At 39.2% G+C, this 27502-nt stretch overlaps 1 protein-coding gene across 2 annotated transcripts in view; it reads left to right on the forward strand.

Moving 5' to 3' along the window:
* NELL1 (neural EGFL like 1) overlaps positions 1-27502 on the forward strand; it is a 564211-nt gene that overhangs the window by 322890 nt on the left and 213819 nt on the right. For both annotated transcript variants that reach the window (XM_034417254.3, XM_034417255.3), the window contains exon 13: positions 8912-9037. In XM_034417254.3, the coding sequence (XP_034273145.2) occupies positions 8912-9037 (126 nt within the window). The remainder of the gene's footprint in view (positions 1-8911; positions 9038-27502) is intronic.

The following is a 27502-nucleotide window of genomic DNA, read 5'->3' on the forward strand; positions in this document are numbered from 1 at the left end:
ACTAAAACTGAGTGGAAAGGGGTCTCTGTGTAGGAGGAAAGGTGATAAGCAAATGGCATATGGAGCGGAGAAGGTGACATTAGGAGATTGGCAGTTATTAATAGCAGGTAAAGGACTGTCACTCCACTGCCAGGATCACATGCTACAGTGAGTAGCTTAACTTAGTGGGAGCTTGGAACTTTGCTGTAAGCTGGATAGCAATTAGAAAAGGAGCAAACAACAAACATCAAAATAGCACCTGATCCCAACTAATACAAGAACTTTTGGAAAAAAAGCAAAGGTTATATGCTACTTTATAGACTTCGGGTTAAAATATTAAAAGGCTGATTATAAAGGATTGAGTATTAAAGATATATTTATGTGGCCACAACAACTTTCAGGTCCTTGAAGGGTGGAGTTAACTCAGAGCTGCAGCCTTTATTGGGGAAGGTTTGTGCTACAATAAATTCTTGTGTGCAGATTTGCTACCCTAGGGTATGTGCAGTTTTTGGAAAATAAAAAACCTCACAGGCTGAGATATAACAACAGGTTAAAGTCATTTAGTAGCCCATGTGGCTCATCAGAAACTTGAATGTTTATATCTCTAAATAAAGGCCAACTTTATTGTATTTCATTTTGCAAGCGTTTGCATAACCATTGCTGCTGCTATTCTTCCAATTGTTAAAATGGGATCTGTAGGATAGCTGTCAGAATACATATACCAATATTATACTTTCAGTAAAAGATACAAGTAGTATAATCAATCTATAGCATCGCTAGTGTGTGCAGAATATTTTGACCATTGAAAGAAATCCTGTCTGTTTACACACTGATTGCCAAACATTGTTGAACATGTGCATTTTAAATGTATTTTTTTTAAAAAATATTTTAATTATATCTTCCTTGTGAAAGCAAAAGTTAAAAAAACCTTTTAAAATATTTTGTAAGGTTATGAATCTTTCCAATTCCTAATCTTAGAAATAAATGTTTCCAATTACAGTAATTCATTGATCAAACCTTAGCAGCTATTAATGGGGAATAAAGAAAATTCCTTTTTAAAAAGCATCATGTATATTTATTACTTACATACTTCATACATACCAAGTATGAAATCATTCCAACAAATTTTAATTACTTGTTTGCATATATCTTGATGTAAGAACCATTTTATATAAAAAGCATCCATAAAAAAAACATTTAATTGGCTTCCAAAGATTTAACTAAATAGGGTCAGTATATGGCATTCAACTGTCCGCTCTTTCTTATTTCTTCACTGGGACATTGTTTTATCTACAAAGTGTTCATTCCTAGACTTTTTGCCAATAACGATCAGCCTTCCCTATCCATAGCAATGTTCTGAAACTATTTTTTCCAGTCTGTCTTCTTCCTTCTTCCCTCTCCTTTGCACTGAAGTCAATTCTTCTACCACCAAATTGATTCTTACAGCTTGTAACAATTAAATACCCAGCAGAAGAATGAATCTTTGCTGTTTTTCTAAATGCTAAGACAGTGAGGAGCTTAAGTGCAATTCCGAAAGTGTATCTCATGATAATTTGATTATATACTAGCAAGTTGGTGTTGGATTTTAAGAACAACAAAGATGGTTAGTAGTATTATTAACTTTACGATTCCCAGGATCAAACAGTAATACATATGTTACAAGAATATATACCACACAAATGAACCAAACCATGATTTACCTTACATGGGAACAATGATTTTTAAGAGCCATTGCTAATGACAGATATTTTGTCACTGCCTTAGAAATGTTAGCAGGTTGATCGCTATATAGCATAATGAAGACTTCCTGCTCCTGCAACAAGGTAAAGAATGTAATGATATGTGCTATTAGTTCCATATGACATTGAGTATATAGTGGATGGAATTAATGATACCCATCATTACATCCTTTTCTAGAATGATAGACTTCTCAAGAATTTGTCTTCACATAATGTATCCAAAATGGAATAATTTGAACCTGGTCATATCTGCCTCTAAGTGAGAACCCTGTACTGATTTGTTCTGTGATCCAATTTCTTTGGGTTTTTCCCCCTTTTTTCTTTGACTATTCGTGGTATTCTAAGGAGTCTTCTCCAACATCAAATTTCAATACTCAATATCATCTATATCTTATATTCCCAATCATACTTGGCCAATAAAGAATTCTATTCTATTCTATTCTATTCTATTCTATTCTATTCTATTCTATTCTATTCTATTCTATTCTATTCTATTCTATTCTATTCTATTCTATTCTATTCTATTCTATTCTATTCATATATATAATTCTTATAATACCATTTCTTGTCCCTTCTACCGGTAAAACCTTTATGAAATTCTGAATCTGGAAATAGTTCCTTTCTGAAATCTTTGTCTTTCTTAGTTTTGGCTTCCCTTCTGTTCTTGCCATTTTTACCATTGGCTGATATTTTGATAATATATTTTTTTCTTGATCTTTGGTGGTATTTCCCCATCTTCATCAAAACTCAGCAAATAACTAGGCCTTACTCTAAAGACATTCTGTATATGTTCTCTACTTTCCATTGCAAGAGCGGGGTTCTTGGTGTTCTCTGAGCTTGGTTGATTTCTTGCAGGCGTTTCATTACCCAAATTAGGTAACATCATCAGTGCTAGTAGGAAGTGGAGTTTGCTCTCATTTTATATTCTATGGCTTGGTGTGTCACTGTTGGTGGGAATGGACTTGGGTGGTTCTTTAATTGGGCAGTTTACTGCTGGGTTGGTTGGTAGTTCCTTTATTGTATTGTTTGCTTCTAAATTGTTAGTCTAATGTTAATCTTGGTGATAATTTCTGCTCATTTGGGTGTTGACTGCTGGGGAGGAGGTGCTTTGGACTTTTTGTTTTCTGTTTGACTTGTTGATTGTCTCTTTTGAATGGTATGTAAATGTTTATGTCTATGTGCCTGTTGATTTATCAGAGTGCTACACTTTTATACTCTAGTGTTTTTGGACTTGTTTTTTTCTAGAATCTCATTCAGAGGGCAAGCCCCTAAAATATAAAATGAGAGCAAACCCCACTTCCTACTAGTACTGCTGATGTTACCTAGTTTGGGTAATGAAACGTCTCCAAGAAAACAACCAAGCTCAGAGAGCACCAAGAACCCCACATTTCAACCATGAGCTACAAATATTCTCCTCATTGCCTGAGAGTTGAAAGGCTAAAGTCCAAAATACACAGATATATATAGTCATGATTGAGTGATTCTTATTAGTTCTTGTCATCCAATAAAGCAAGATTGAAGACCTTATGTGGAAAGATTTATAAGAAATAGAACCAGTATGAGCTTCAACTATATTTTGGAGATTGCATGAATGCATGCAGACGAATCTACAAAATATTTTCCCTGTTATTCTCCAGGCTAGTATAAATCAAGAAGCATTGATTATAAAGTGATATATATGAAAATTTAGGCTTGTTTCATAATTGAGGCTTGTCTCTGGGCTATTATAGACCATGGAAAACCAATTCATAAATCATTATTTTGTCAAAGTAATTCATGCTGATAACTTGGTTTGTTTTCTTAACAAAAGCCATATGAGCTATTAAGAGAATCATCTTTTTCCCAGGAAAATATATTAGGAATGCTTCCCAAAGCAGCGGTCCCTAAATTTTATATATCACTTGATTTCATACTAGTAATAAATCTAATTGGTGGGCATTATAAAATCAGAAAAAGACCTTTTTGATAGTCTGACTAATTAAACTTTCAATTAAAAAAACCTCTTAGCATGCAGATAAATTCTTGATTTCTATTTTGAGACCCATAGAGAAATATGAATTGTGAAAAGGACAGCTGTGGTCAGAAACTGGGAAAACTACCCAGATTTGGAACCCAATATCAAATGAATGTCATCTATATATAAAAAGGCAGGGAAGAGAAAAGAATTGTGAAATAAAGACCATGGACTACAGAAGTAGAGTCTTGAGTCCTGATGATGCCCAGGCAAGCTGATAAGAAAGTAGACTTTGAAGGGAAGGGTCTACTAGCTCAAGTGCTTAAATACCTGCTGATGGAACTGAAAAGTGCCAATTAAAATGGCATTGCGTGGTAGACACATTTTTCTTTCTGCATCCAAGGTCATCTGCCTGTCTGTGGAATATGTCAGGCATTAAACGTGGACAAGGCAAGGGAGAAAGGGAGTGTGTTAAAACAGTATAGATGTCTCCACAGTAAAAACCATGTTCTTTTAACTCACCATTTTCTTTTTTTTATAAACTGACCTCATTCCCTATTGACTCTTCCCTCCCAAACCCAGTCTGAAAACTACTCAGTTTTTGGCAACAGCTGAAACGATGCTGGGGATTGCACAAAATTCTTACGTAATCACAATCGGTGTACTGTTGGATGATTTCAGCAGCCATTTTAATTTACTTGGAGACAAGGATGCCCTACCCAACTACTGTCAAATGCCATTAGTAGGTTTCATATAAGATCAATATCAATCTATGTATATTGTTATATGTGTACACACACACACACACACACACACACACACACACACACACATCTTCTTCTTCTTGTGCCATATCCGTCATTGGACATTGGTGATCATGTTGGCAATCCTATTTTTGTCAACAGCAGCATGAAAAAGTGCTGCTGAGTTTTGTCCAAATCAGTCCCTTAGGTTTTGAAGCCATGATGTTCTTCTTCTGCCTAGACCTCATTTGCCTTCATTCTTTCCCTGTAGATAGATAGATAGATAGATAGATAGATAGATAGATAGATAGATAGATGCGATAGAGATATACACACATACACAATGTCAGTCACCAGGAAAAACAGGAGATTCAGGCAGTTCAAATGAGTATAAAGATTTATTGCAGGCTTAAGCTCTTTACAAGAATCTGAGGTACTAATGGTCAAAGGAAATTAGTGGGAGTTAAGAAAGGCATTCAAAGGTGGGGTGCACTTAGATCTCTTGTGGGCATGCAGGGACTCATAACTGATGATGCATTTATCCCCTCCCTTGGTCATCTCCTATAGTAAACACACACATATATATACACATCCATACAGAGAGACACTGACACTCACAAAGGTATACACTCCCATACAAATGTTTCTGTGTTTTTTCCTGTAGGAAAATCAAAGTTTGAGTGATTGCTACCAAGTGATAAGCTTATCATTTGGTTAAATACATTTGTATTGATGCATTGATAAAGCTGTCTGTGAAAGAAAAGACCCATTACTCAATTCAGTCATTTTCCAATGGCATGCTTTGTTTTTCCAAAATAGATCCTGTTAAATCTTAAACACATTGGAAATTAACAGTGTTAGGACTGCTGATTCCCAGCACTTATTGTACTAAAAAACACAATGTCTAAAGAGCAAAAATTGCCCAAATGCATATGGGCAAAGTACAAGAAATACTTGAGGTGAGTATTTCTTGTACTTTGCCAGATTAAACTATGCATTATGATACAATGATTTTCATGGAAAAGCTTTAGCAGGAGTGACTCTTTGTCATTATAGCAAACTGGCTTATGCAGAGGGAAGTTAGCGATATGTGAACAATCATTATGCTATGTCAAGTTTCATTTTAAAGACCATAAGTAAACCTTTTTATGAGAAAAGCAAACTACTTTGCAGTCCTACGGAAGGACATAAATCATGTTTTTTTTATCTCCTCTGTGAACCATCAGAAGACAAGTTCTAATATTTCAAATGGGACAAGCAAACTATACAAATGAATCATAATTTGGGTTCCATTATATCCAACCTTATGGATACCACTCAATGGCTTATGCCTAGTACAGTTCTAAAATTAATAATAATGCTTGATTTTGGAGTATCTAATCCTGCACATTTTTTTTTATTCTTGAGAAATGAAGGCAACCAGTCATTTGCACCTTTGTAGCTGAATAGAAATGGATGAAATTATTTTGTTGCTGAGGTATGCTGAAGGATAGGTGTGAGGAATTTATAAAGAAAAACGCCCAGGCTCAAAATAAAGCCATATCAATGCATGTCATGATGCTGCAACTCAAAAAGATTTAGTCAAAAGTTAATTCTATTTCAATTCAGTGGGTTTTATTTCATTTTAGGTGTATTTAGGCTTTTGTAACCAAGATAGAATGTAAGAGGGTCATGTTTTTGTTTTTGTCTTTTTAATTGCTCAGTATTTTTAAGGAGTCTGTGGGTCAAGAGAAAAATTCCTTCTGTGAGTGGAAAATGTTATCACCTGTAAGAAAGAAATAGGGAGGGGGGGAGGGAGGGAGGGAGGGAGGGAGGGAGAGAGAAAGAAAGAAAGAAAGAAAGAAAGAAAGAAAGAAAGAAAGAAAGAAAGAAAGAAAGAACCTCAACTGACAGTTCCTTGGTACTCAATGCAAAGTGATTTTGTTAGTGATATCAATAGACTAAGAATGTTCATCCATTACAGATAAGCCTAAGTATAAGATTGTATTAAGGATTGTTTTAGTAAAACTTGTTTTCATTCTCACGAAACTGTGGTAAAAGTATAAAACTTAATTTCAGCACTACTGTTCTTTTAAATATTCTCTAAAATTGCCTATCAAATTTTCTCAGTTCAAATTTTTAATACTCACACTGGAATAATTAGAATAAGATGCACATACGTGAAAATTCTATTCTACACATATACTTTGTTGTATACACTGGATTTAGTTCAGAATCTTGTTGTAATGGCATCCCTTATTTTAGTGTGGCTTGTGCATATTTTTCTCTTAATATATGCTCTTCTTTTTTTTACAATTTATGTACAAGGAAAATTTAGTGCAGCTGGACAATAAACTCATTTTTGAAGCAGAAGCCATCTGTAGTACTAAAGATTGCCTTAGGTATATTCTAAAGCAGCGGTTCTTAAACTTCATTGCCACCTGTCCAACTCTGCCCCAAATGTAGCTAAAATAAAACAGAGACAGATGGTGCACCTAATGAAGATTACTTTTGTCCCTGACCTAGAAAAGGTGAGCAGATGAAGAGAAAATTGAAGGAGCTAACCTATCTCCAAACATGCTTTAAAGTTCCTGTGGGAAAGAGACTCTAGAGATGGAAAAACTCGAGAAGAATACAAACTTTCTAATCATTTTTGTAGTGGCTTGCCCTTTGCAGAGTTCAGAAAAGTAAAATTATAGAATAAACCCAACCTACTTCAAAGCTTATTTCTCTTACTACATATGTATAATCTCATCTGCCACCACAGCTAGAAATGAATCAGTCAAGTTTGACTTCATCTACTTTCTCAACTTTACATACTAATTTGCATACTTTATTGTAAATATATGAATTTTGGCAGAAGTAGAAGTGGGAATCACATTAGGGAAAAGTGCAAACATTAGACAAGCATATTCCAGTTTGCATTCAGGAAATAAGTACATTTCCCCTCTATTATCAGTAATTGATTCAAATAATGACAATCGTGTTAAACAACCATCACTGAGCAAGTATCATAACTTTTGCATGACCTGACCTGACCCTTTCACTTCAGACTTTTGAAGTTGGTAATGCATTGGCTGATGATATCAAATTAATACATCTCTGAATTAATTCTAAAACCCTTAATTTTGGAACAAGCTTTCATTTGTCTAAACTCAATCCTTTTCTCAGATAACATTTTGAGGAACATCATTTCTTGTTATTTATCTCATTTTTTTTCAACCAGAGCAATAACAGGAAGGAAGGAAGGAAGGAAGGAAGGAATAAATTAATTTAGGGTGGAGATCTGTATTCTTATGATAATAAATTATCATAAATAAATTATGATAATACATACATACATACATACATACATACATACATACATACATACATACATCTACCAAAATGTTAGGACAGTGCTGAATGTATATACCTGGAAAAATGTTAATGTCCTTTTTAAGTGAGTAAAGCAATTTGTCCCTGAGGTGTCTGTTGAATTACAAATGTGACAGAAATTTACTGAAATTTGTATTTTTAAAATGTTAATTTCAGACATAAATAGCAAGCCTTCTCTTCCAGAGCTATTTTAGGAGCTCCTTTTAATAAAATTTTAAAAGGCTGTTGAGAATTCCCCAGATGTCAGCAGATTTTACCATGATCATATTATATTAAAAGTAAGAAGATAATGGAATTTCAGGCATTTTATTAAGCCATTCTGGCTGTTACAGCATTCTGATGTTGTAAACAACCAAAAATCACTAGTTTTCTTTTACACAATTCAAAATGACATTCTTATAGGGAGTGCTGCTTAGTTGAATCAGAGTGAACATAATTCATTTGAACAATGGATATTTGCTTCAGACAAATAGATGAGTATCTGGGATATTAATTTTTAAATGTTAATCCTTAATTTTTTTTCCAGTTCAGATTGAAGATGCTACTTGAAAGTTTTATCTATAGCTAATAACGGTTTAGGTTTTTGGAGCAGTGCTGGTTTCAGGATTAATACATTTTTTTTCCAGAAAAATCATTTGAATATTTCCATTACACCTTATATTGTCCCAAGCAGGTTTTATTTTCAGCTTTTTACAACTTTCAACATGTGACACTCATCTTTGGCACAACTCATTTCATTTGGAAATTGTGGCTAAAAAAATCGAGGAAGCTAGTACGAGGGGCACTTGAATTTCTCATTTAAACACTCTATTGTGATTGACTTAACTAAATGTTAATAGTTAACTTTCCTTTTCCAATTTTAATTACTACATTTTGTCCACTTTTGACTGATGGTAGAGTGATAGAGAAATATTTTTAAAAAGCACTTAAAGCATATGCTTTATATTACCTTTAAAGATGGCCACAAGCAGAAATACATCCAAGGCTGATAGCAGAATTAAATTTCCAAATATTCTGGTTTGGGGAATATATTTTGGATGCTTGTATGTAGTGTGTTTCCTGTTACAATTGTGCATCTATGAAAGTAGGAGTTGTACATCTGATTGCAGTATCATGAGATTTTTTTCCCTTCCCTGCAGATGTTGACGAGTGTGCTGCTAAGATGCATTATTGTCATGCCAATACAGTGTGTGTTAATTTGCCTGGATCATATCGCTGCAACTGTGTCCCAGGATATATCCGGATTGATGATTTTTCATGTACAGGTAAGATTTTAACGTGATAACTATCCTCCATGATAACTTAAAAATAAAAGGCAGTGAAATATTGGAAGGAACTAAAATATTATTTGTACCATAAGTTAAATAAAAATACTTCCTTGGGGAGTGGAGGGGAGTGGAGTGGAGTGGAGTGGAGTGGAGTGGAGTGGAGTGGAGTGGAGTGGAGTGGAATGGAATGGAATGGGATGGGATGGGATGGGATGGGATGGGATGGGATGGGATGGGATAGAATAGAATAGAATAGAATAGAATAGAATAGAATAGAATAGAACAGAACAGAACAGAACAGAACAGAACAGAACAGAATTCTTTATTGGCCAAGTGTGATTGGCACACAAGGGATTTATCGCCAGTGCATAAACTCATAGTGTACATATAAACAGCAAGTAATAGGCCATATATCATAAATCATAGTTATAATCATTAATCATATGAATGTATGAATCATTTTCTGAATGTAGAAAAATAATTTCACTGAGTAACATACAGAAACCCATGTTATTAAAACTGTTATTTGTAAGGATTGTGAAAATTTTATATATAGCATTATTAACAATATTTATTAGCAAGTTGCAGCATTAAGAAGGCACGAATGTGGAAATATAGTGATTTATATAATCTGATCTATCGTAGTGAAATAGAGTTTGCATTCATGGATAATTAAAAATAGAAATCTAAAATTTACTATTGTATTTTGAGGTTCAAATCTAAATTATTGTTTTTACTTGATATTCGTGTTTTATGAATTTTTTAGAATATTGGAATACACAACTAATCACATAAATGTATTTAGTCATTTCTATTGAGAAAATTATTTAGGAAATTACTTTCTATTTAGAAAAATGTTTAGAAATAATTTTCTATTTAGAAAAATTATATTTAAATGTGCCTCAAAATTATGGAAATGAATGAAGAGATCTTAAATGATTGCTACTTTATTTAATGTAATTCAAATCATGCTTCATTAGACTGTATTAACAATGTACAGTCAAAGGAATTGATGAACTATGCATCTATATATTAATGTTGTCAGCATATAGTATCAATTATTGTGGTATAGTTGCAATGGGTCGAATTTATACCATTGCATTTTAAAATACCATAATTCATAGCAATTTGTATGAAAAATGGAGTATAAGATGAAACTCATTCAAAGCAGGCCAAAAGGACAGTAAATTTTTTTCAGAACAGTTTAGTTCAGTGAAGAAGAATTGAGACTTTGAAAAAGCACCAAGTATGGGGGATGCTTCCCATAACAGGATGATTCCCCATAGAACAAATAGTTCCTGTGTGAACTGAATGAAGCAATATCGCTTTGGTGTAAAAGCACAGGGAAGTGTGAGTAAAGTATCAAAATGGATTGGCCAACCTGATGGTTTAAGCTTGTAGGAAAATATTAAAAATGTATTAGATTTGTAGTTCTTTGGAGCCATCACATATTACAAGGCGCTGTGTGCAGTGGGGTGCCTCTTGATTTTTTTTGGAACTTAAGCCTAACTTGGTAAACTAAACTTTTGAGCTGAGTGGGTATACAGAGAGGTGTGACCAAATGTTTCATTTAGGAAGTAAATAATACAAGTTGCAAACTGTGTGTGCTTCTATGAGTGGAAATAACTGGATAAAAATAACAAGTAAATTGGATGTACTTTCTGACCCTCAGTGAGTCATTTTTCCTGGAAAAAAATGAGATTGTTCTCTTAAATGTAAGACTTTGTGAAAGTATATAATGATTTGTTGGCTTGAGGAAGGGTGCGAGCCTTATCTAGAGAAGATACCATTTCTAACTGCATACTTACATACTTGAATAATTGCATATTATTCCTTTCCTTCTCTTTCATACTAATTCAGAATGAGGCCTGAAGGCATAGTATTGTGGGGGTAACTGTCCAGCTTCCTTGATACTACCATTTATTTGACTACCCCACAAAACAATGAGTGACAAAGCTCAAATGTTTGTACCAGTGGTGAAATCCGAACCGGTTTACTGCCGGTTTGCTGGCCGCGCATGCGAGCTGTGTGCCAAGCGTGCTCTGCACGCACACATGCGCAATGCACACCAAATGCATGTGCCAAAAGGAGGCTTGGGAAGGTAAGTAGAACAGCGAGGGGGGGGAATCAGCTGTGGCGTGCGAACCTATTCAACCAAACCGGTAGTAAAAAAATGCTTTAAAAAAGTAAAAAAAAAAGGTTCCACTGATTAGCTGAGCGACTTGCGATCGTCAGAATTTCTTTTTACTTTTTAAAGCATTTTAAACTACCGGTTCTCTGGAACTGGTAGTAAAAAAATGCTTAAAAAGTAAAGAAAAAAGTTCCAAAGATCAGCTGAGTGATGCGTGATCATCGGAACTTTTTTTTTTACATTTTTTTACTACTGGTTCAGCGAACCAGTAGCGAACTGGCCCGAACCATTAGCATTTCACCCCTGCTTTGTACCTATTCCAAAACTCCCTTTGGATGGGACTGAATAAGGAGGAAAACATCCATTCAAGACTATTAAATCGAAGAACATGAAGGACCGCATATCAAAGTGTTCAAGGTTCTGGACCAGGAGAAGGGAGAGCCAAGTTTTAGTTGTTTCTTAAGCAGAAAAGCCAGCTGGGTGACTTTGGGCCACAAGCTTCCTCTCAACTCTAACCAACGCAGGCTCTGTGACAAGTCGGCTGAAAAACAGTGCCTATAGTCACATCATGTGTTGTGTTGATAGTTTTAATTTTTGAGAAACAAGTAGAACCCTGCAATGCCAAGAAAAACAATAACAACTCAGAAAAACTTAAGCCTGTCTTAATGAGGGCCTGACAGCCTTCTAAAGATAATCATGGTTAGATACAAGTAGAGATGGGAGACGTTCCCTGAAAGGAAACAATGAAGGGAAGGGGTGCAAGGTGCATTCACGCTCTTCACATTATGTATAATTAGATAATAAATGTATTAATCTCTGACAGGCTTAACTGTTTATTTCCAGGTGCATTCTGTTTCCGTTTCTGTACACCCTTACATTTTCTTACATTTTTCAATCTAAAACTTAAAAAAAAAGTACTGACTTTGTTTTGGATGAACTGCATCCGTCTTTGGAGATCAATTTCATAGCTCATCATTCAAGTGTGTTTCAGTGTGCTTTTGTGCTACAGTGAATTGCTTCTAACCTTCATTTCCCCACTGCATCTGTTATGTGAATTGGCTAGATTGTCTTTGGTAGGCAATAAAGAATTCTCCAGATTCTCATATCTATAAAAGGATGAATTTCATACAGACACTGGAACAAGTGCAGGCTGACCTGGTGCAATTTTAACAAATGGTCTGTGAAAAAATAAACAGTGATTTGCCAAAGGTCTCACTGGAGTACCAAAGACAATTTGAAAAGTATATATAATTGCACTTTTCAGTATAGATTCAATAGCATTATTAAAAGCCTTTCATGGTTCTGAATACTGGAAAAAGAACAAGAAGCTATTCAATATGTATTCCCAGTTCATTCAATCTGATGCTTCAATAAAACAATGTTAGCTTTGTTAGTTTAAATTATGTCAATTTTCTGTACCTCGAACAGGGAAATGTACATTATCTAAGATCTTTGATTTTTTTTATTGTTATTGATTACATTTCACCTGGGAATGCAGACCAGCTGAAGATGTAAACAAATGCACAGAGCTCAATTGATGAGCTAAACTGGATCTAAACTTTGCTCAGTCAAACTGCTTTATTGCTCTTCTTTGAAACAATAAAGCTATTGAAACAGTTTCTCGATCATCTGTTCCACTTTTTTGTTTAAATTTCCTAGTTCTTTCTTCATAAAATAACTTTCCTCATTTCTGCAAATATACCAGGTGTTGATTATTGAGCCTTGTAAAAATTACAAAGATGTCCTACTGATCCTTTCTGCAGACTTTCACCAGTCAGGAAGGGCTAACATCTAAACTGCAGGAGGCAGAGATGATGTTACCTGTTCACTTTCTTAAAACTAATAGATCCAAACTCATCCCAAATAAGATGGAGCTTCTATTAACCTCCACTAGAGTTGACTAGCCAAGCACATAAACATACATTGATTGTAGACATCTCCAGCATTGGTTTGAACTGGATTTGGAAAGTCTAAATTGACAAGTTGAGCACTCAGTGGATTTTTGTTCATATTATAGGAGAATTGTTAAAAAAATAATTTAAACCAGAGACCAGTACAGAATTCAGCTGAAGCACAAATTGATTTGTTATGGTGCCAGAGATAAGAAATATGGCTGAAGACAGAGGGGACGTAACCCCTCTTTATATAATTTGCACAGTGCATGTGCATGTGCACAGTCACTCATGCCCTCGTCACCTCTCGCCTGGACTACTGCAACGCTCTCTACATGGGGCTCCCCTTGAAGAGCACCTGGAGGCTCCAACTGGTCCAGATTGCGGCCGCGCGGGTAATTACAGGAGCTGCATGGCGCTCCCACATAACACCGCTCCTGCGCGAGCTGCACTGGCTCCCAGTGGTCTTCCGGGTGCACTTCAAGGTGTTGTTTACCACCTTTAAAGCTCTCCATGGCATAGGACCTAGTTATCTTCAAGACCACCTGCTGCTACCGACAACCTCCCATCGACCCGCGTGCTCCCACAGAGAGGGCCTCCTTGGGGTGCCATCAGCCAAACAATGTAGGCTGGTGACCCCCAGGGGGAGAGCCTTCTCTGTGGGGGCACCTACCTTATGGAACCAGCTGCCCCCTGAGATTTATTTATTTATTTATTTTATTTTATTCAATTTATATACCGCCCTTCTCCTAGTGGACTCAGGGCGGTGCACAGCCAAAACTAAAATACATAACAATACAAAATTTAAAATTAATTAAAAGAATTATATACTTTGGCCCGAATTAAAACAATGCGAATTAAAACCCATTAACAAATTAAAACTAAACAATTAATAACCATTAAAAACTAAAAAAGGGGGGCGGGGTTCACGCCAGCCCTGCTTGCTGGAAAAGAAGTGTTTTCAGGGCTCGGCGAAAGACCCGAAGATCCGATATCCTTCTTATCTCCGGGGGCAAATCGTTCCAGAGGGCGGGGGCTGCCACAGAGAAGGCCCTCCCCCTGGGGGTCGCCAGCCGACATTGCCTGGCCGACGGCACCCTGAGGAGTCCCTCTCTGTGGGAGCGTACTGGACGGTGGGAGGCTATCGGCGGCAGAAGGCGGTCCGCAAGTACCCAGGTCCTATGCCATGGAGCACTTTAAAGGTGGTAACCAATACCTTGAAGCGCACCCAGAAGACCACTGGAAGCCAATGCAGCTCACGCAGGAGAGGTGTCACATGGGAGCGACCCCTCGCTCCCATAATCCCCCGCGCGGCCGCATTCTGCACCAGTTGGAGCCTCCGGGTACTCTTCAAGGGGAGCCCCATGTAGAGAGCATTGCAGTAGTCCAGGCGGGAAGTGACAAGTGCCTGAGTGACTGTGCGTAAGGAATCCCGATCCAGAAAGGGACGCAACTGGCGAATCAGGCGGACCTGATAAAAAGCCCCCCTGGCCACGGCCGTCATATGCTCTTCTAAAGACAGCCGTGCATCCAGGAGGACGCCCAAGTTGCGAGCCCTATCCGTGGGGGCCAATAACTCGCCCCCAATAGCCAGCGATGGTACCAGCTGGCTATATCGGGACGCCGGAAGCCACAGCCACTCGGTCTTGGAAGGGTTGAGTCGGAGCCTATTACTCCCCATCCAGATCCGCACGGCCTCCAGGCACTGGGACATCACTTCAAGGGCATCGTTGGGATGGCCCGGGGTGGAGATGTACAGCTGAGTATCATCAGCGTACTGATGGAACTCCACCCCAAAGCCACGGATGATCTCACCCAGCGGCTTCACATAAATGTTGAACAGAAGGGGCGAGAGGACCGACCCCTGAGGCACCCCACAAGCAAGGCGCCTCGGGGTCGACCTCTGCCCCCCTGCCAACACCGACTGCGACCGGTCAGAGAGATAGGAGGAGAACCACCGCAAAACAGTGCCCCCCACTCCCAACCCCTCCAACCGGCGCAGCAGGATACCATGGTCGATGGTATCAAAAGCCGCTGAGAGATCTAACAGGACCAGGACAGAGGAACAACCCCTATCCCGAGCCCTCCAGAGATCATCCACCAACGCGACCAATGCCGTTTCCGTGCTGTGCCCAGGCCTGAAGCCGGACTGGAGCGGATCCAGATAGACAGCTTCATCCAGGTACCCAGGAAGCTGTTGCGCCACCACACTCTCAACAACCTTCGCCAAGAAGGGAAGGTTGGAGACCGGACGATAGTTAGCCAAAACAGCCGGATCCAGAGCAGGCTTCTTGACGAGGGGCCTCACCACCGCCTCTTTCAAGGCAGATGGCAAGACACCCTCGCTCAAAAAAGCGTTGATAATACCCTGGAGCCAGCCTCGCGTAACCTCCCGGGAGGCCAGCACCAACCAGGAGGGACACGGGCCCAATAAACATGTGGTCGCGTTCAGCCGCCCCAGTATCCTGTCCATGTCCTCGGGAGCAACAGGGTCGAACTCCTCCCAAATGGCAGTCTCAAGACTGACACCCATCATCCCGTCTGTACCTACCCAGTCAGAGACCAAGCCTTCCCGAATCTGAGTGATTTTATCGTGCAGATACTGGACAAAATCCTCGGCACGACCCTGCCGAGGAGAATCCAAGACCTTGGTGCCTTCTGCCATGCCCTTAAAACTTTCTTTTTTCATGAAGCTGGGCTGGCTTAACATATTTTTAAATTTTAAATTTTTAATTGGTTTGTCATTTTAAACTGGGCCCAAATTAATATATATTCTTTTAATTGTTCTTAATGTTTGTATTGTATGTTTTTATCTGGCTGTACACCGCCCTGATTCCCTTGGGAGAAGGTGCGGTATATAAATTTGAAATAAAATAAAAATAAAATAATTTTGCAAATGAAGTACACATATAATTTGGCACAGTAGCAGAATTATTTTGATATATATAGATATGGTGTAATATGTTAGAGAAGTAAATGAGACTGGAACTGTGAAAAAGTGAGGCAGGATTCTATAGACAATGGTAGTTTTGAGAGGTAGCATTAATGAACAAATCTTTGAGGAGTTTGTTTTAAAAACATTCTGATTTCTAGAACCTCTCTATATATATCAGCATTCCTTGGCTTCTCTAAATATTTTATGGCTGACCAGATTAATTTTTGAGAAAGTGTTTTTGGGAAGTGAATAATTTATCTGCCTAATTTGATGCCATATTTTCTTCTTCAGTATCCATTTTCTTTTTCTTCTATTTATCCAGAGTAATTTTCTTTCGTAGTTGTATTTGGGAGTTTATTTACCAAGGGAAACACTTTGGTGAAAAGGTTCCTTAAAAGATAACCCATAGTGTATCACAAAGTTAGATTTGTAGCAGGATGTGGATATATTATAGAAGTAAATTTTGTATTTGGGAAAGCAGAGTTCATCCCACAGCAGAGAAAAATCAATGATGTTTGTAAATAATACAGGGGTGGGTTCTACTTACCTTTACTACCAGTTTACAACAGGATTGAGCACGAGCGCTTTCTTCGCTCATGCTCCTTGCTTCTGTGCATGCGCAGATTGCGGATGATGACATCTGGGGCAGTGGGTGGGGCCTCCCACCAGTTTTATCTCCAGTTCTTGCGAACCGATCCAAACCGGGGGCAATCCACCACTGAGGTATAATAAGCCACCACTTGTTTGATATATTGAGAACAAAGCATTGTAAAAACTTTTTTCTATATTGTACATTATTGTTAAAATTGTCTTTTTAGTTATAGAAACTGTTTCTGAGTAAGAGGAAGAGCACTATGTGAACAAAGTGATCTTTTTTTTTTTAATTCAATTTATATGCCGCCCTTCTCCGGAGACTCAGGGTGGGTTACAATGCGTTAAGCAATAGCCTTCATACTTTTGTATATTTTTATCAAGTCAGCTTATTGCTCCCACAAACTGGGTCCTCAATTTACCTACCTTAGAAAGGATGGAAGGCTGAGTCAACCTTGATCTGTTGCTTGTTTAAGCATTTGTATAAGTGCATGAGTTCGTTCGCAATACTGTTATCCATACTGTTTCAGGCTCCACAGGGGATTAAATATCAGGTCTAATGAAACCAGTTCCTTCCAAATATTTTGGCTTTCAGCAGCCATAAACCCTAGTAAGCCGAAGTAATAATACAAGGCTGTGAAAATTATAATTCTAAATATTTGAAAGACATGAAGTTAACTGTACTAAAATATATCATATACTACACTTCTAATATATTCAGTATATTATATATGAGACCACTGATGCATTATGACAGGAGAATGGAAGTCATCTTCCTATAATGCTTTTTGGGAGGAGTTAATGGTGCACAAATACATTTTCTTTTTACAATTCTGTGCAGAAGGTAAAAGTATTGTAAGAAAGAGTTTTATTCCTTTGTTCATCTTTGTAGAACCAACATTTACAGTTTTAGGTTTTTAAAATACTGTTGTACGATACATTCATGGACTAAAGGTTTCTGGACCATATGAATATTCATTTTGTAACATTAGCCTTTGAAATCTGAGCATGTTTACATGTATAAAGGAATGTATTTGAGACCTGGTGCACACACGGGATTTTTTTTTTTTTTAATTTGATTTATATGCCGCCCTTCTCCGAAGACTCAGGGCGGCTTACAATGTGCTCAGCAATAGCCTTCATCCTTTTGTATATTTATACAAAGTCAGCTTATTGCCCCCACAACTGGGTCGTCAATTTACCTACCTTAGAAAGGATGGAAGGCTGAGTCAACCTTGAGCCTTGGCGAGATTCGAACCCTGCAGTAATTGCAGGCAGCTGGTCTTAATAACCAGCTTAATAACAGGGTGCCTTAAACCCCTGTACTACCAAGGCTCTTGTGTTTTATTTGTGTTTTATTTCCTAAAAAGAATGTGTTCAGGAAGGCATTAATATCCCTTTACTCCTTAAAAAGAAGAGGTACCTTAAAGCTCTAAATGCATGGAGCTTCAAGTACAATTCTTTTCAGAACAGTTTCTCTCTATTTGTAGCAGAATTAATGGAAGGACTATGATACATAATTGGACATGTTTGTTCATTACCCAGAGGAAGGAAGGAAGGAAGGAAGGAAGGAAGGAAGGAAGGAAGGAAGGAAGGAAGGAAGGAAGGAAGGAAGGAAGGAAGGAAGGAAGGAAGGAAGGAAGGGTATTTATGGATAGTTGAAAGAAAGAACACATTCCTACACAAACTATAAGTGTGCTTGTTCCTTTACTACTGATGGTTGTTCCATCAGGACAGGACAGACAGGACAGGACAGGAAGGAAGGAGGGAAGGAAGGAAGGAAGGAAGGAAGGAAGGAAGGAAGGAAGGAAGGAAGGAAGGAAGGAAGGAAGGAAGGAAGGAACAACCACATTGATTGTTCTATCTGTTGTGATTAAGATTGGTTTTCTTTATATTTAATTTTGTTCCCATTTTTTCATGGTGCTCTTTGGTTTTTAGTACTTAAAGTATGCAGATCCTTTGCACTTTTGCTATCAGGATAGGGTCACCAATGCAGCAAATCTTTTTAATTTTATTCCTCCAATTTTAAAGTTATGCTCATCTTCCAAACGAGCTTCCCTTAATATGTATTTTGCATATAGATTGAATAAATAAGGGGAGAGTGTGCAAGCTTATCATACTTATTGCCAACCTGGAGCCAGTATGTTTCTCCTGCTTCTGTCTGTACTGTGTCTTCTTGTGTCTTCCTGACCTGTATATAAGTTTCTCCTGAGGACAATGAGATGAAATTAAAATAAAAAAGAGAGATACAAAAAAAAATATGGAAACATAGAAGTTTAAGAACGTATGAGAGAGAAAAAAAGAAATTAAAAAGTGCTTTTTCACAGCAGTTACAAATAGACTTAATATTCATCCTACTTTGAAATTACATTGCATAGATAACTTCTTCCCGTGTTGAATCCTTTTCAATGGGCAAATCCAAAAGTCATTAACTCAGTTTTATTCATTTTCAAGAAAAAAATCCATAAAGAGTTTCCAGTATTTGTAAAAGTACTTATTGTCCTATTGCTGATCAAATAAGTCAATTTTATATTATTTTGTCTTGTCTACGCAATATTCTGACATTATTCATCCTTAACTTGATTCCCATTTTTTTTAGCACATTCCACATCATGACATGATCCCTACAATCAAAAGCTTTTCTGTAGTCTATGTAATAATTTCCTTTTGATATTATTTGGCTTTCTCAATTATCCGGTGGGCAATAGCAGTAATGTCTCATGTTTCTCAGCCTTTACTAAAGCTAGCTTGAACATCTGGCATCCCCTTTTCCATTTACGTCTCTATCTGCATTGGATGGACCTAACCATTATTTTGCTACCATGTGAAATTAAGGAAATTGTATTATGGTTTCCACATTCTAGCAAGTCTCCTTTTTTGACTAATGGAATATTAGTATTAGTAGACCTCTTCCAATCAGTTGAGCATTTTGTCATTTTCCAGCTTTGCTGGCATAGCTTGGTTAGAACCTTGATTTAATATTCTTCTATTGCTAAGCTATTGCTATATTCTTCTATATTTCAGTATGTATTTCATCAGTTCCTCTAGCTTTCTGATTTGATCATAAATTGAGTGTTAATCTAAGCCCCCTTTAATGCTAGAGGCTCTTGAAGAGAGGAACATCTTCCAAGGTATCTTGGATGTTGACAGTTCTCCTGTATAGCATTTTAATACACTCCTTGAATCTTCTTTTGATCTTTTTTGAATTAGTTACTAACTGTTCATTAGCATCCTTAGCATACCAATTCAAAGCTCGAACCTCCTTTGAATTCTGAGATCTTTTGAAAGACTTTTCATGTTTTTTCCCATTAATTCTACCCCTAGATATCCACAACTGCGTGAGATGGCTTCAGGATGGTGACACATATGTGCTGATGTCATGACATAAACCTTTCCTTATGTACTGACACAAGTGCAGAAGGAATGGGTTTACATTCCTATTGACATATGTTTTATCACTTTCCTCCATCTCCTGTGGAGACAGTTGTGGATATACCTCTGTGGAGTTAACATCTGGTTTGATGGTTTGTGCTTATATCATGGTGACAACCTATTGCTAGTGAGTAGTGGCTACAGTATTTTGGATAAAAAGTGGTATTAAATGTAATTGCTAACAGGAAAGTATGACATTAATTTATTTAACTGAATTTAGTATAACTGCCTAGTTCAACAGTCTCCGGGCAGCTTACAAAAACCCAATACTAGATAAAACTATTCAAAACATAATAGCAACAGCCTAGAGCAGCCTGGATTAAAATAGACAATAAAACGGCATAGCAATATCTTCCCCTCACCCAAAACCAAACCAAACCAAAGTGAACCAAAACATATTAAACCACTGCTTGGAACCCCAGGAGAGAGGGTGTCATCCATATCTCTGGAGCAGTGGTGAAATGCAAATTATTTTTACTACTGGTTCTGTGGGCGTGGCTTGGTGGGCGTGGTGTGGCTTGGTGGGCGTGGTGTGGCTTGGTGGGGGTGGCAGGGTAAGGATACTGCAAAATCCCCATTTCCATCCCACTTCAGGGGAAGGATACTGCAAAATCCCCATTCCCTCCCCACTCCTGGGGGAAAAATATTGCAAAATTTCCATTCCCTCCCCACTCTGGGGCCAGTCAGAGGTGGTATTTGCTGGTTCTCCGAACTACTCAAAATTTCTGCTACTAGTTCTCCAGAACCTGTCAGAACCTGCTGAATTTCACCCCCGCTCTGGAGAGATACTCTCCAGAGGGTGGAAGCAGTGAAAGAGAAAGTATATTTCCTAGGTCCCAAAAAGTGACTAGAAGGGACATGGAGCATCCCATTCTGCCCAAACATAATGGGTGGGCAGAATCAATGAGAGAAAGGTAATCTGTCAGGAAACAGTTCCAAGGCCCTGAATGGTTTTAAAGATAACAACCAATACCTTGAATTGCACCCAGAAACCAACTTGCAACCAATCCAGCCAGTAAAGTAACAGTAACACATGAACTCAGTAAGATGTGGCAATTACTGCTACATTTTGAACCATCTGTAACTCTCAGGTGATCTTCAAGGAAAGCTGCATATAACTCCATTTCAGTAGTCCAGTCATGAGGCAACCAAGACATCCAAGAAGTCTCCCAAATTGTTCACAACTCTCAAATGGGAAAGCACAACCTCATCCAAGACCAATAGCGGAAACATCCCTGACTGCAGGGGATACTCAGATACCACAGTACCACAGATACTCAGTCTTGTCAGGACTGAGCCAAAGTCTTTTCCTCCCCATCCAGACTCTCCAAATGCTGGTCCCTATCTCAACAGATTCTCTTGTGCAGCCTGAGGGAGTTATCGCACACCGAAGATACAAAACCCTGAAACTGCCGATGCCTCACCAGAAGTTTTTTGGAATTGTTAAACAGGAGGGGCAAAAGCATTAAACCCTGATCATCAACAAATGTGGGGCTCTGGGCATGATTTCTTCCATCCCAACAACACCTGGAATTAACCACTGAAGAAGAAGGTGAACTACAATAAAATGGTGCCTCCCACTTCCAAGCCCCACCAAAAAAAAAAAAGAATATCATAGTCAACAGTATTGAAAGCTACTGAGAGATCAAAGAGCCTAGGGATAGATGCACTACCCTAAACCAGTGGTGAAATCTAAAACTTGTTACTTTCAGTTCTGTGGGCGTGGCTTGGTGGGGGAGGTAATGTGACTGGGTAGGCATGGCCATTTTTTTTTTTTACTTTTAAAACCATTTTTTCTACAACCTCTTCAGGGAAGAGGTTATAAAAAAAAATGCTTTCAAAAGGCTCTGACGATCCCAGCTGAGTTGCCTGATCAGCAGAGGCTTTTTTTCTTTTAAATGCCTCTGACGATCCAAGCTGAGTTGCCCGATCGGCAGAGGCTTTTTTTTCTTTTAAAAGCCTTTGACGATCCCAGCTAAGCCGTGCAATCATCAGAGGCTTTTTTTTTAACTTTTAAAAGCATTTTTTCGGCCGAAGAGGTTGTAGAAAAAATGCTTTTAAAAGTTTTTTAAAAAGCCTCTGATGACTGTGCAGCTCAGCTGGGCATGGGGGGCGGGCAGGGATTTTTGCTACCCACCTCCATCACTACCGAATTGGGTGATCCGGTCCGAACCGGGAGCATTTGACCCCTGCCCTAAACCCAGCTCTGAGACTGATCTTCAGTGATGCTAGCTACTGCTAGAAGTACTAAATAAGTGGTTTTAACTAGAAGCTGTAAGTAGCAATTAACATTATAACGGGCATACTATTAAGTACATTGCCTGCAATTCTGAACAAAGGAAGCCAACCCTAATAATTACAACCTTTGACAATATTATAAAGTCCAGCTTGTTAATTTGCAGGGAATAAATATTAAACACTATTACATATTTGTCATTAATGATAGCCATTTATTTCTAGTCTACCCAAGCACTATATTATTGATGTGTTATTTCAGCAGCTCTGTTTTGTTTGCCAAAGCTCTATTATATTTATTTAAAAATTTTGGAATCTTTTTTAAAGAAGAAAATTCACAATTTGTCCACAATTTTATTCTCCATCGATATGAATATTCAAATAACTTTATCTCAGCTTCTGTAAAATGCTGTATATAAATTGCACATACTTGAAACAAGGAAATCTCTAGCTCTACTCTTCCGTTTGCCCACCCTGTGAAGTGATGGTTGTTACCATTATCCTTCCTGGAATCAAGGTAATATTTTGAAGTATTCAAGCTGATGATAATAGTTTGCCAGTTCATTTGGAGGCAGGGCACGATCATAATAAAGAACAATTGAGCAAGCATGGATATGGTGAAGTGTTTTATCCAGGTCATAATGAATATGGACGATGGTATCACACTTATTTGGAACAGAACACTAGTTTTCTTTTGATAGACTGCGATGACAGATAGCTTTCTTTAGCTTGAATGTAAGTAGAAAAGACAGATCCAGCTCAAGTTTTCTAGCTGGCTGGCAGGCTCAAATGAACCAGAACACAATATGAAATCAGCCACATTATGCTAAGGACAGCTGTGGGATGTGTTGTCATGCATTTGGAGACATTGTTGTCATGCAGCTCAGTCTTTATCATAGCTGATGGGAAGGCCTTCCAGCTTGGAAAGAAACTGAATGAAGAGAGAGAGAAAAAAAAAAAAAACACTCAACAGCTCATTTTTACGAACTGAGAAAAGATGTTAGTTTATAACAGACATCCAATCTTGGGGGAGAATAGCAAAGAAACACAGGGCTTGGGAATTCATTTTCATTTAGAATTGCAGGTGATCAAAAGAACGTAGCTGGATATTCCTTTTTATGTTTGTTCTTTTTTTTTTCATTTTACTTTTTGGTAAAGAATGTGAAGACTTGACATTTACACTGGAGGAAAGGTGTAATTATTGTGTCTCATAAATTATTTATGTACATTGATGATTGACATATTGGGACTTTATATGTACGGTAATTTTTGTCTCCCACTTTTATATTGTTTTATGATAAAGAAATATGACTTGTGTGAAAAAAGTATTATTTCATAGGATTTTTATTAAAAGTATAATTAAATGATAAAAACTAATGCAAAAGAAAACATGGAAAATATAGAAAAGGAAAGTAATAGTAAAACAATAAAAAATAAGAATATAGTAAATTATATAAAGAAATTTATAAAGAAATCATTTCCCCCTTCATCACAAATATAAACAATTTTAATAACTTGTCACCTTCTCTTAAAATACAATATATGATTCCCTTCTTCCCATATCCTATCTCTTATCTATAAACAAATGCTTAAAGGTTTTTCATTAAGTCCTGATCCGCAATGGTCCATTAAGGGTTACTAAAGACCTCTCCTTTCCTTTCCTTTCCTTTCCTTTCCTTTCCTTTCCTTTCCTTTCCTTTCCTTTCCTTTCCTTTCCTTTCCTTTCCTTTCCTTTCCTCTCCTCTCCTCTCCTCTCCTCTCCTCTCCTCTCCTCTCCTCTCCTCTCCTCTCATCCCCTCCCCTCCCCTCCCCTCCCCTCTTTCTCTCCTCCCCTTTCCTCCCATCCCCTCCTCTCCCCTCCTTCCCCACAACCCTGCCATGCTTGCCTGCCTTCCAATCTGCCTTCCTGGTGCTCTCCCATGCCCGCTTGCCTTCCGAGGTTGACATCCAGCCCGGCCTGGCCAGTGAGTGGGCAGGTGGGCCTTGGTGGAGAAGCTGCCACTGCACTGCCCCAGGACATGTGCAGCAGCCCTGGGGCTGGGATATCCGCCTGCCCACCCGAAGCACCACTGTGGCAACGCCACCCCTCTCAGCCCCAGAACAATGGCTGCATCTCCACCAAGGGCCGCTCACTGTCAGTCTTACCAATGTGCTGGTTCCGTTGGGCATGCTGAATATGCCGGCGGAGGATCTAGAAAGTAAGGCCAATGCTGGTGGCGGGGTAGTGGTGGAGGAGACCCACTGTGCTCAGCTCCTCAGAGGGACATGATGAGGCTCACTCGCCTTTTGGGCCTAGCACACTCAACTTCAGTGGGCCCTTTACCCACCTGCTTGTCTTCCCCTCTGCCTCAGGTCCTGCCTGCCCTTCCAGAGCACCTCTGTGCTGCCGCCATTCGCTTTCTTCCTTCTCCCGCTGCAAAATGAAAGTGAACGGCAGTGGGGTTGCTTTGGGAGGTTCAGGAAGGTGGATGTCTGTGGCCAGGCAGGGTGAGAGGGCAGCAGGCAAGGGAGTGCCAAGATAAAGGGCTACCCACACTGGCCTGCCCGGGTAAGCACTGCACCCAGACTGAAGGGAAAGCGCTGCGGGCTCTGCGGTGGCGTGGCCAGGCCTGGCCCTCTCCCTGCGCAGGGGGCTTCTGCCCCTCTTGCTTTGCATCAACTTCCCAACAGCAGATGGGAGGGTGGCTGCAGCTGACTTGGGATGGAAATGCAGAGAAATGCGTGGCGAAGCAACTGCCTTTTCCTCTCTGACTTCTGTTAGCAGAGAGAAGAAAGAGGCGGCGGCAGCATGGAAGGAAAGGGGCTGATTGTAGCTGGCGTGGTTCCCTGGGCTCCCTTCGCCTGGTTCACCTCAGCCCACCAAACACACACACAAGGAGGTCTCCTTCGAGAGGCTTCAGAGGCCAAGCTTTTTTTTCCTTTTTCCCCTCCTGCGGGCTTTGCAACGTGGAGGATGCTTCCTCCACGGGCCGCAAGCGCCTGCCTCCCGAGTTTTGGGAAGGGAAGTGGAACGCGTTAAAGAAAAGTAAAAGTGGGGTGGGGGGTGGGTGGGGTGGGGTGGGTGGGAGAGAGAGAGATGGCCTGCCTTTAATTTGCTGCACGTGATGCTGGCGCAGAGGGGCAGGGTGGCAATGAGCTGCCGCTTAATGCAGTCCTGGGGAGGGGAAAGAGTAAGCATCCCTAAGCAGACATGGCGTTTCGGCGAGACCTTGCTGGACCTCTGCAGGGTAAGGGCAGCAGCCACCACCAAGACTATGGGTGTCGTTTGTTGTTCCTTGCCACGCTGTAAAAAGCAATCCTTGCCCCAAAGAGGTAGCGGTCTGATGAAAATAAGAGGTGTACCCGGCATCCAGTACTGGAGATGGCTGCTTCAGCATCTGTCAGAGGCTGGAGGCTCTTTTTTTGTTCACTCCGTGTTCCTCCTTCATGCAAAAAAAAAAAAAAAAAGCCCAATCTGATCTGGAGCCAAATGTCATTGGAAGCAATGCTGTCAGCCTGGAACATTTCATTTCAGTCTTTAACTGGGTGATGAATTGAACCTCCTCCCCTAAAACAGATGCGACGTGGATTGTTTTCCGGGGGGGTGGGGGTTAACGACTTGGATTGTTCCCCGAGGCCAGGGTCTCCAACCTTGGCAACTTTAAGACTTGTGGACTTCAACTCCCAGAGTTCCTCAGCCAGCTTTGCTTGTTGCCAAGGTTGGAGACCCCTGCCACTAGACCACTTTAGGAGTAAAGTGGTGGGTTTTGCTGGTATTTTAGGAGGAAGGTAAGGGAGGGAGGGAGGGAGGGAGAGAAAGAAAGAGAGAGAAAGAAAGAAAGAAAAAGAAAGAAAGACAAAGACAAAGACAAAGACAAAGACAAAGAGGAAGGAAGGGAGAGAGAGAGAGAGAGAAAAAAAAAAAAGAAGGGGAAGGAAGGACCACAAACCCTGGCACTAGACATGGCTTCAGAAGACACTTTGAAACAGGGCAGCAATCTAGGGCTGGAAGGGACCTTGGAGGCCATCTTGTCCAACCCCCTGCTCCAGCAGAAACCTTATATGGTCTGGATTATTTTGGTGCCTCTAACAGAGAGGAAAATTGCCAGAAAGGAGAAGTTTACTAGGACAAGGCTGCCATGCAGAGAAAGGCAGAGATAGTCCTTGCCTTATTACCACAATTGAACCCAAAATTTTGGTTACTAAGCAAGTGTTTCAGATATATTTAATTGTCAGTAAAAAGCCCTTAACAAACCATCATTGCAGGTACATATCTACATATGACAGGAACTGGAAATACTTCATAGACACAGCTGGAGGCAGCTCCTCGAGAGTCAAGGAATGGATCTCAAACTAAGACTGCAGACATAACACTTGTAACATCTTCCCTTTGTCATTAATGCAACTATCACGTTTTAAAACATTAAAAACTCCACTAACCCCATAAGCATTACATATATACATTAAAACGATATAAAACCCTATCACTATAAAACACTATAAAAACACTACATTGTGAACCAAACTTTATAAAATATGCAGAGTTCCAATGCGAGCAACTATAACATTACTATAACATCTTCCCTTCAAACAATCACATATTAGACATAACCCATAGGGTTATGCAGACATAACCCTTGTAACAGCAAGAGCCTTGTTAAGTGAGTTTCACCACATTTTCCTCAATCCATGACCTCTCCTAGCTCTAACAGTCATGTGCAAGCTAGGGAAGAACATCTGAAGGTGTGTGTAATGTTCTAAATGTACAGAAGTTATAGTTAAATGTGTAGCAGAAAGTGGACTCTGGGTGTGTTTTTCCAAATGTAGTAAGGGAGGTTGAATATGTATAGTTTTAGAAGAGCTCTGTGTCTGTGTGTGTGTACATACATATACAGTAAATATAGTAGATAATGTATCTTTTTGTGCGCCTATACATATTCTATACTATGTAATATGTATGTACACATATGGCATATAAACATAGGATTAAATAGTATATTTTGGATGTTAAGTAGTAGTAAATAAATAGACAGGGAAATTGTATCTCATTGAAGCCTTTGAGGAGAGGAGAAGCAGGTACTCTAACTCTGAGTGACGTCCAGTTGGCCTCACCCACCCAGTCACATGACCACCAAGCCACGCCCACCCAGTCACATGACCACCCAGTCACATATGCCCACCATCATATGATCACCAAGCCACGCCACCCACTCACATGACCACCAAGCCACACCCACAAAATAAGCCACGCCCACAGAACCGATAGT

Source organism: Pantherophis guttatus, chromosome 1 (genome assembly GCF_059756535.1).
Source record: "Pantherophis guttatus breed Tessera chromosome 1, ASM5975653v1, whole genome shotgun sequence".
Classification (NCBI taxonomy): Eukaryota; Metazoa; Chordata; class Lepidosauria; order Squamata; family Colubridae; genus Pantherophis; species Pantherophis guttatus.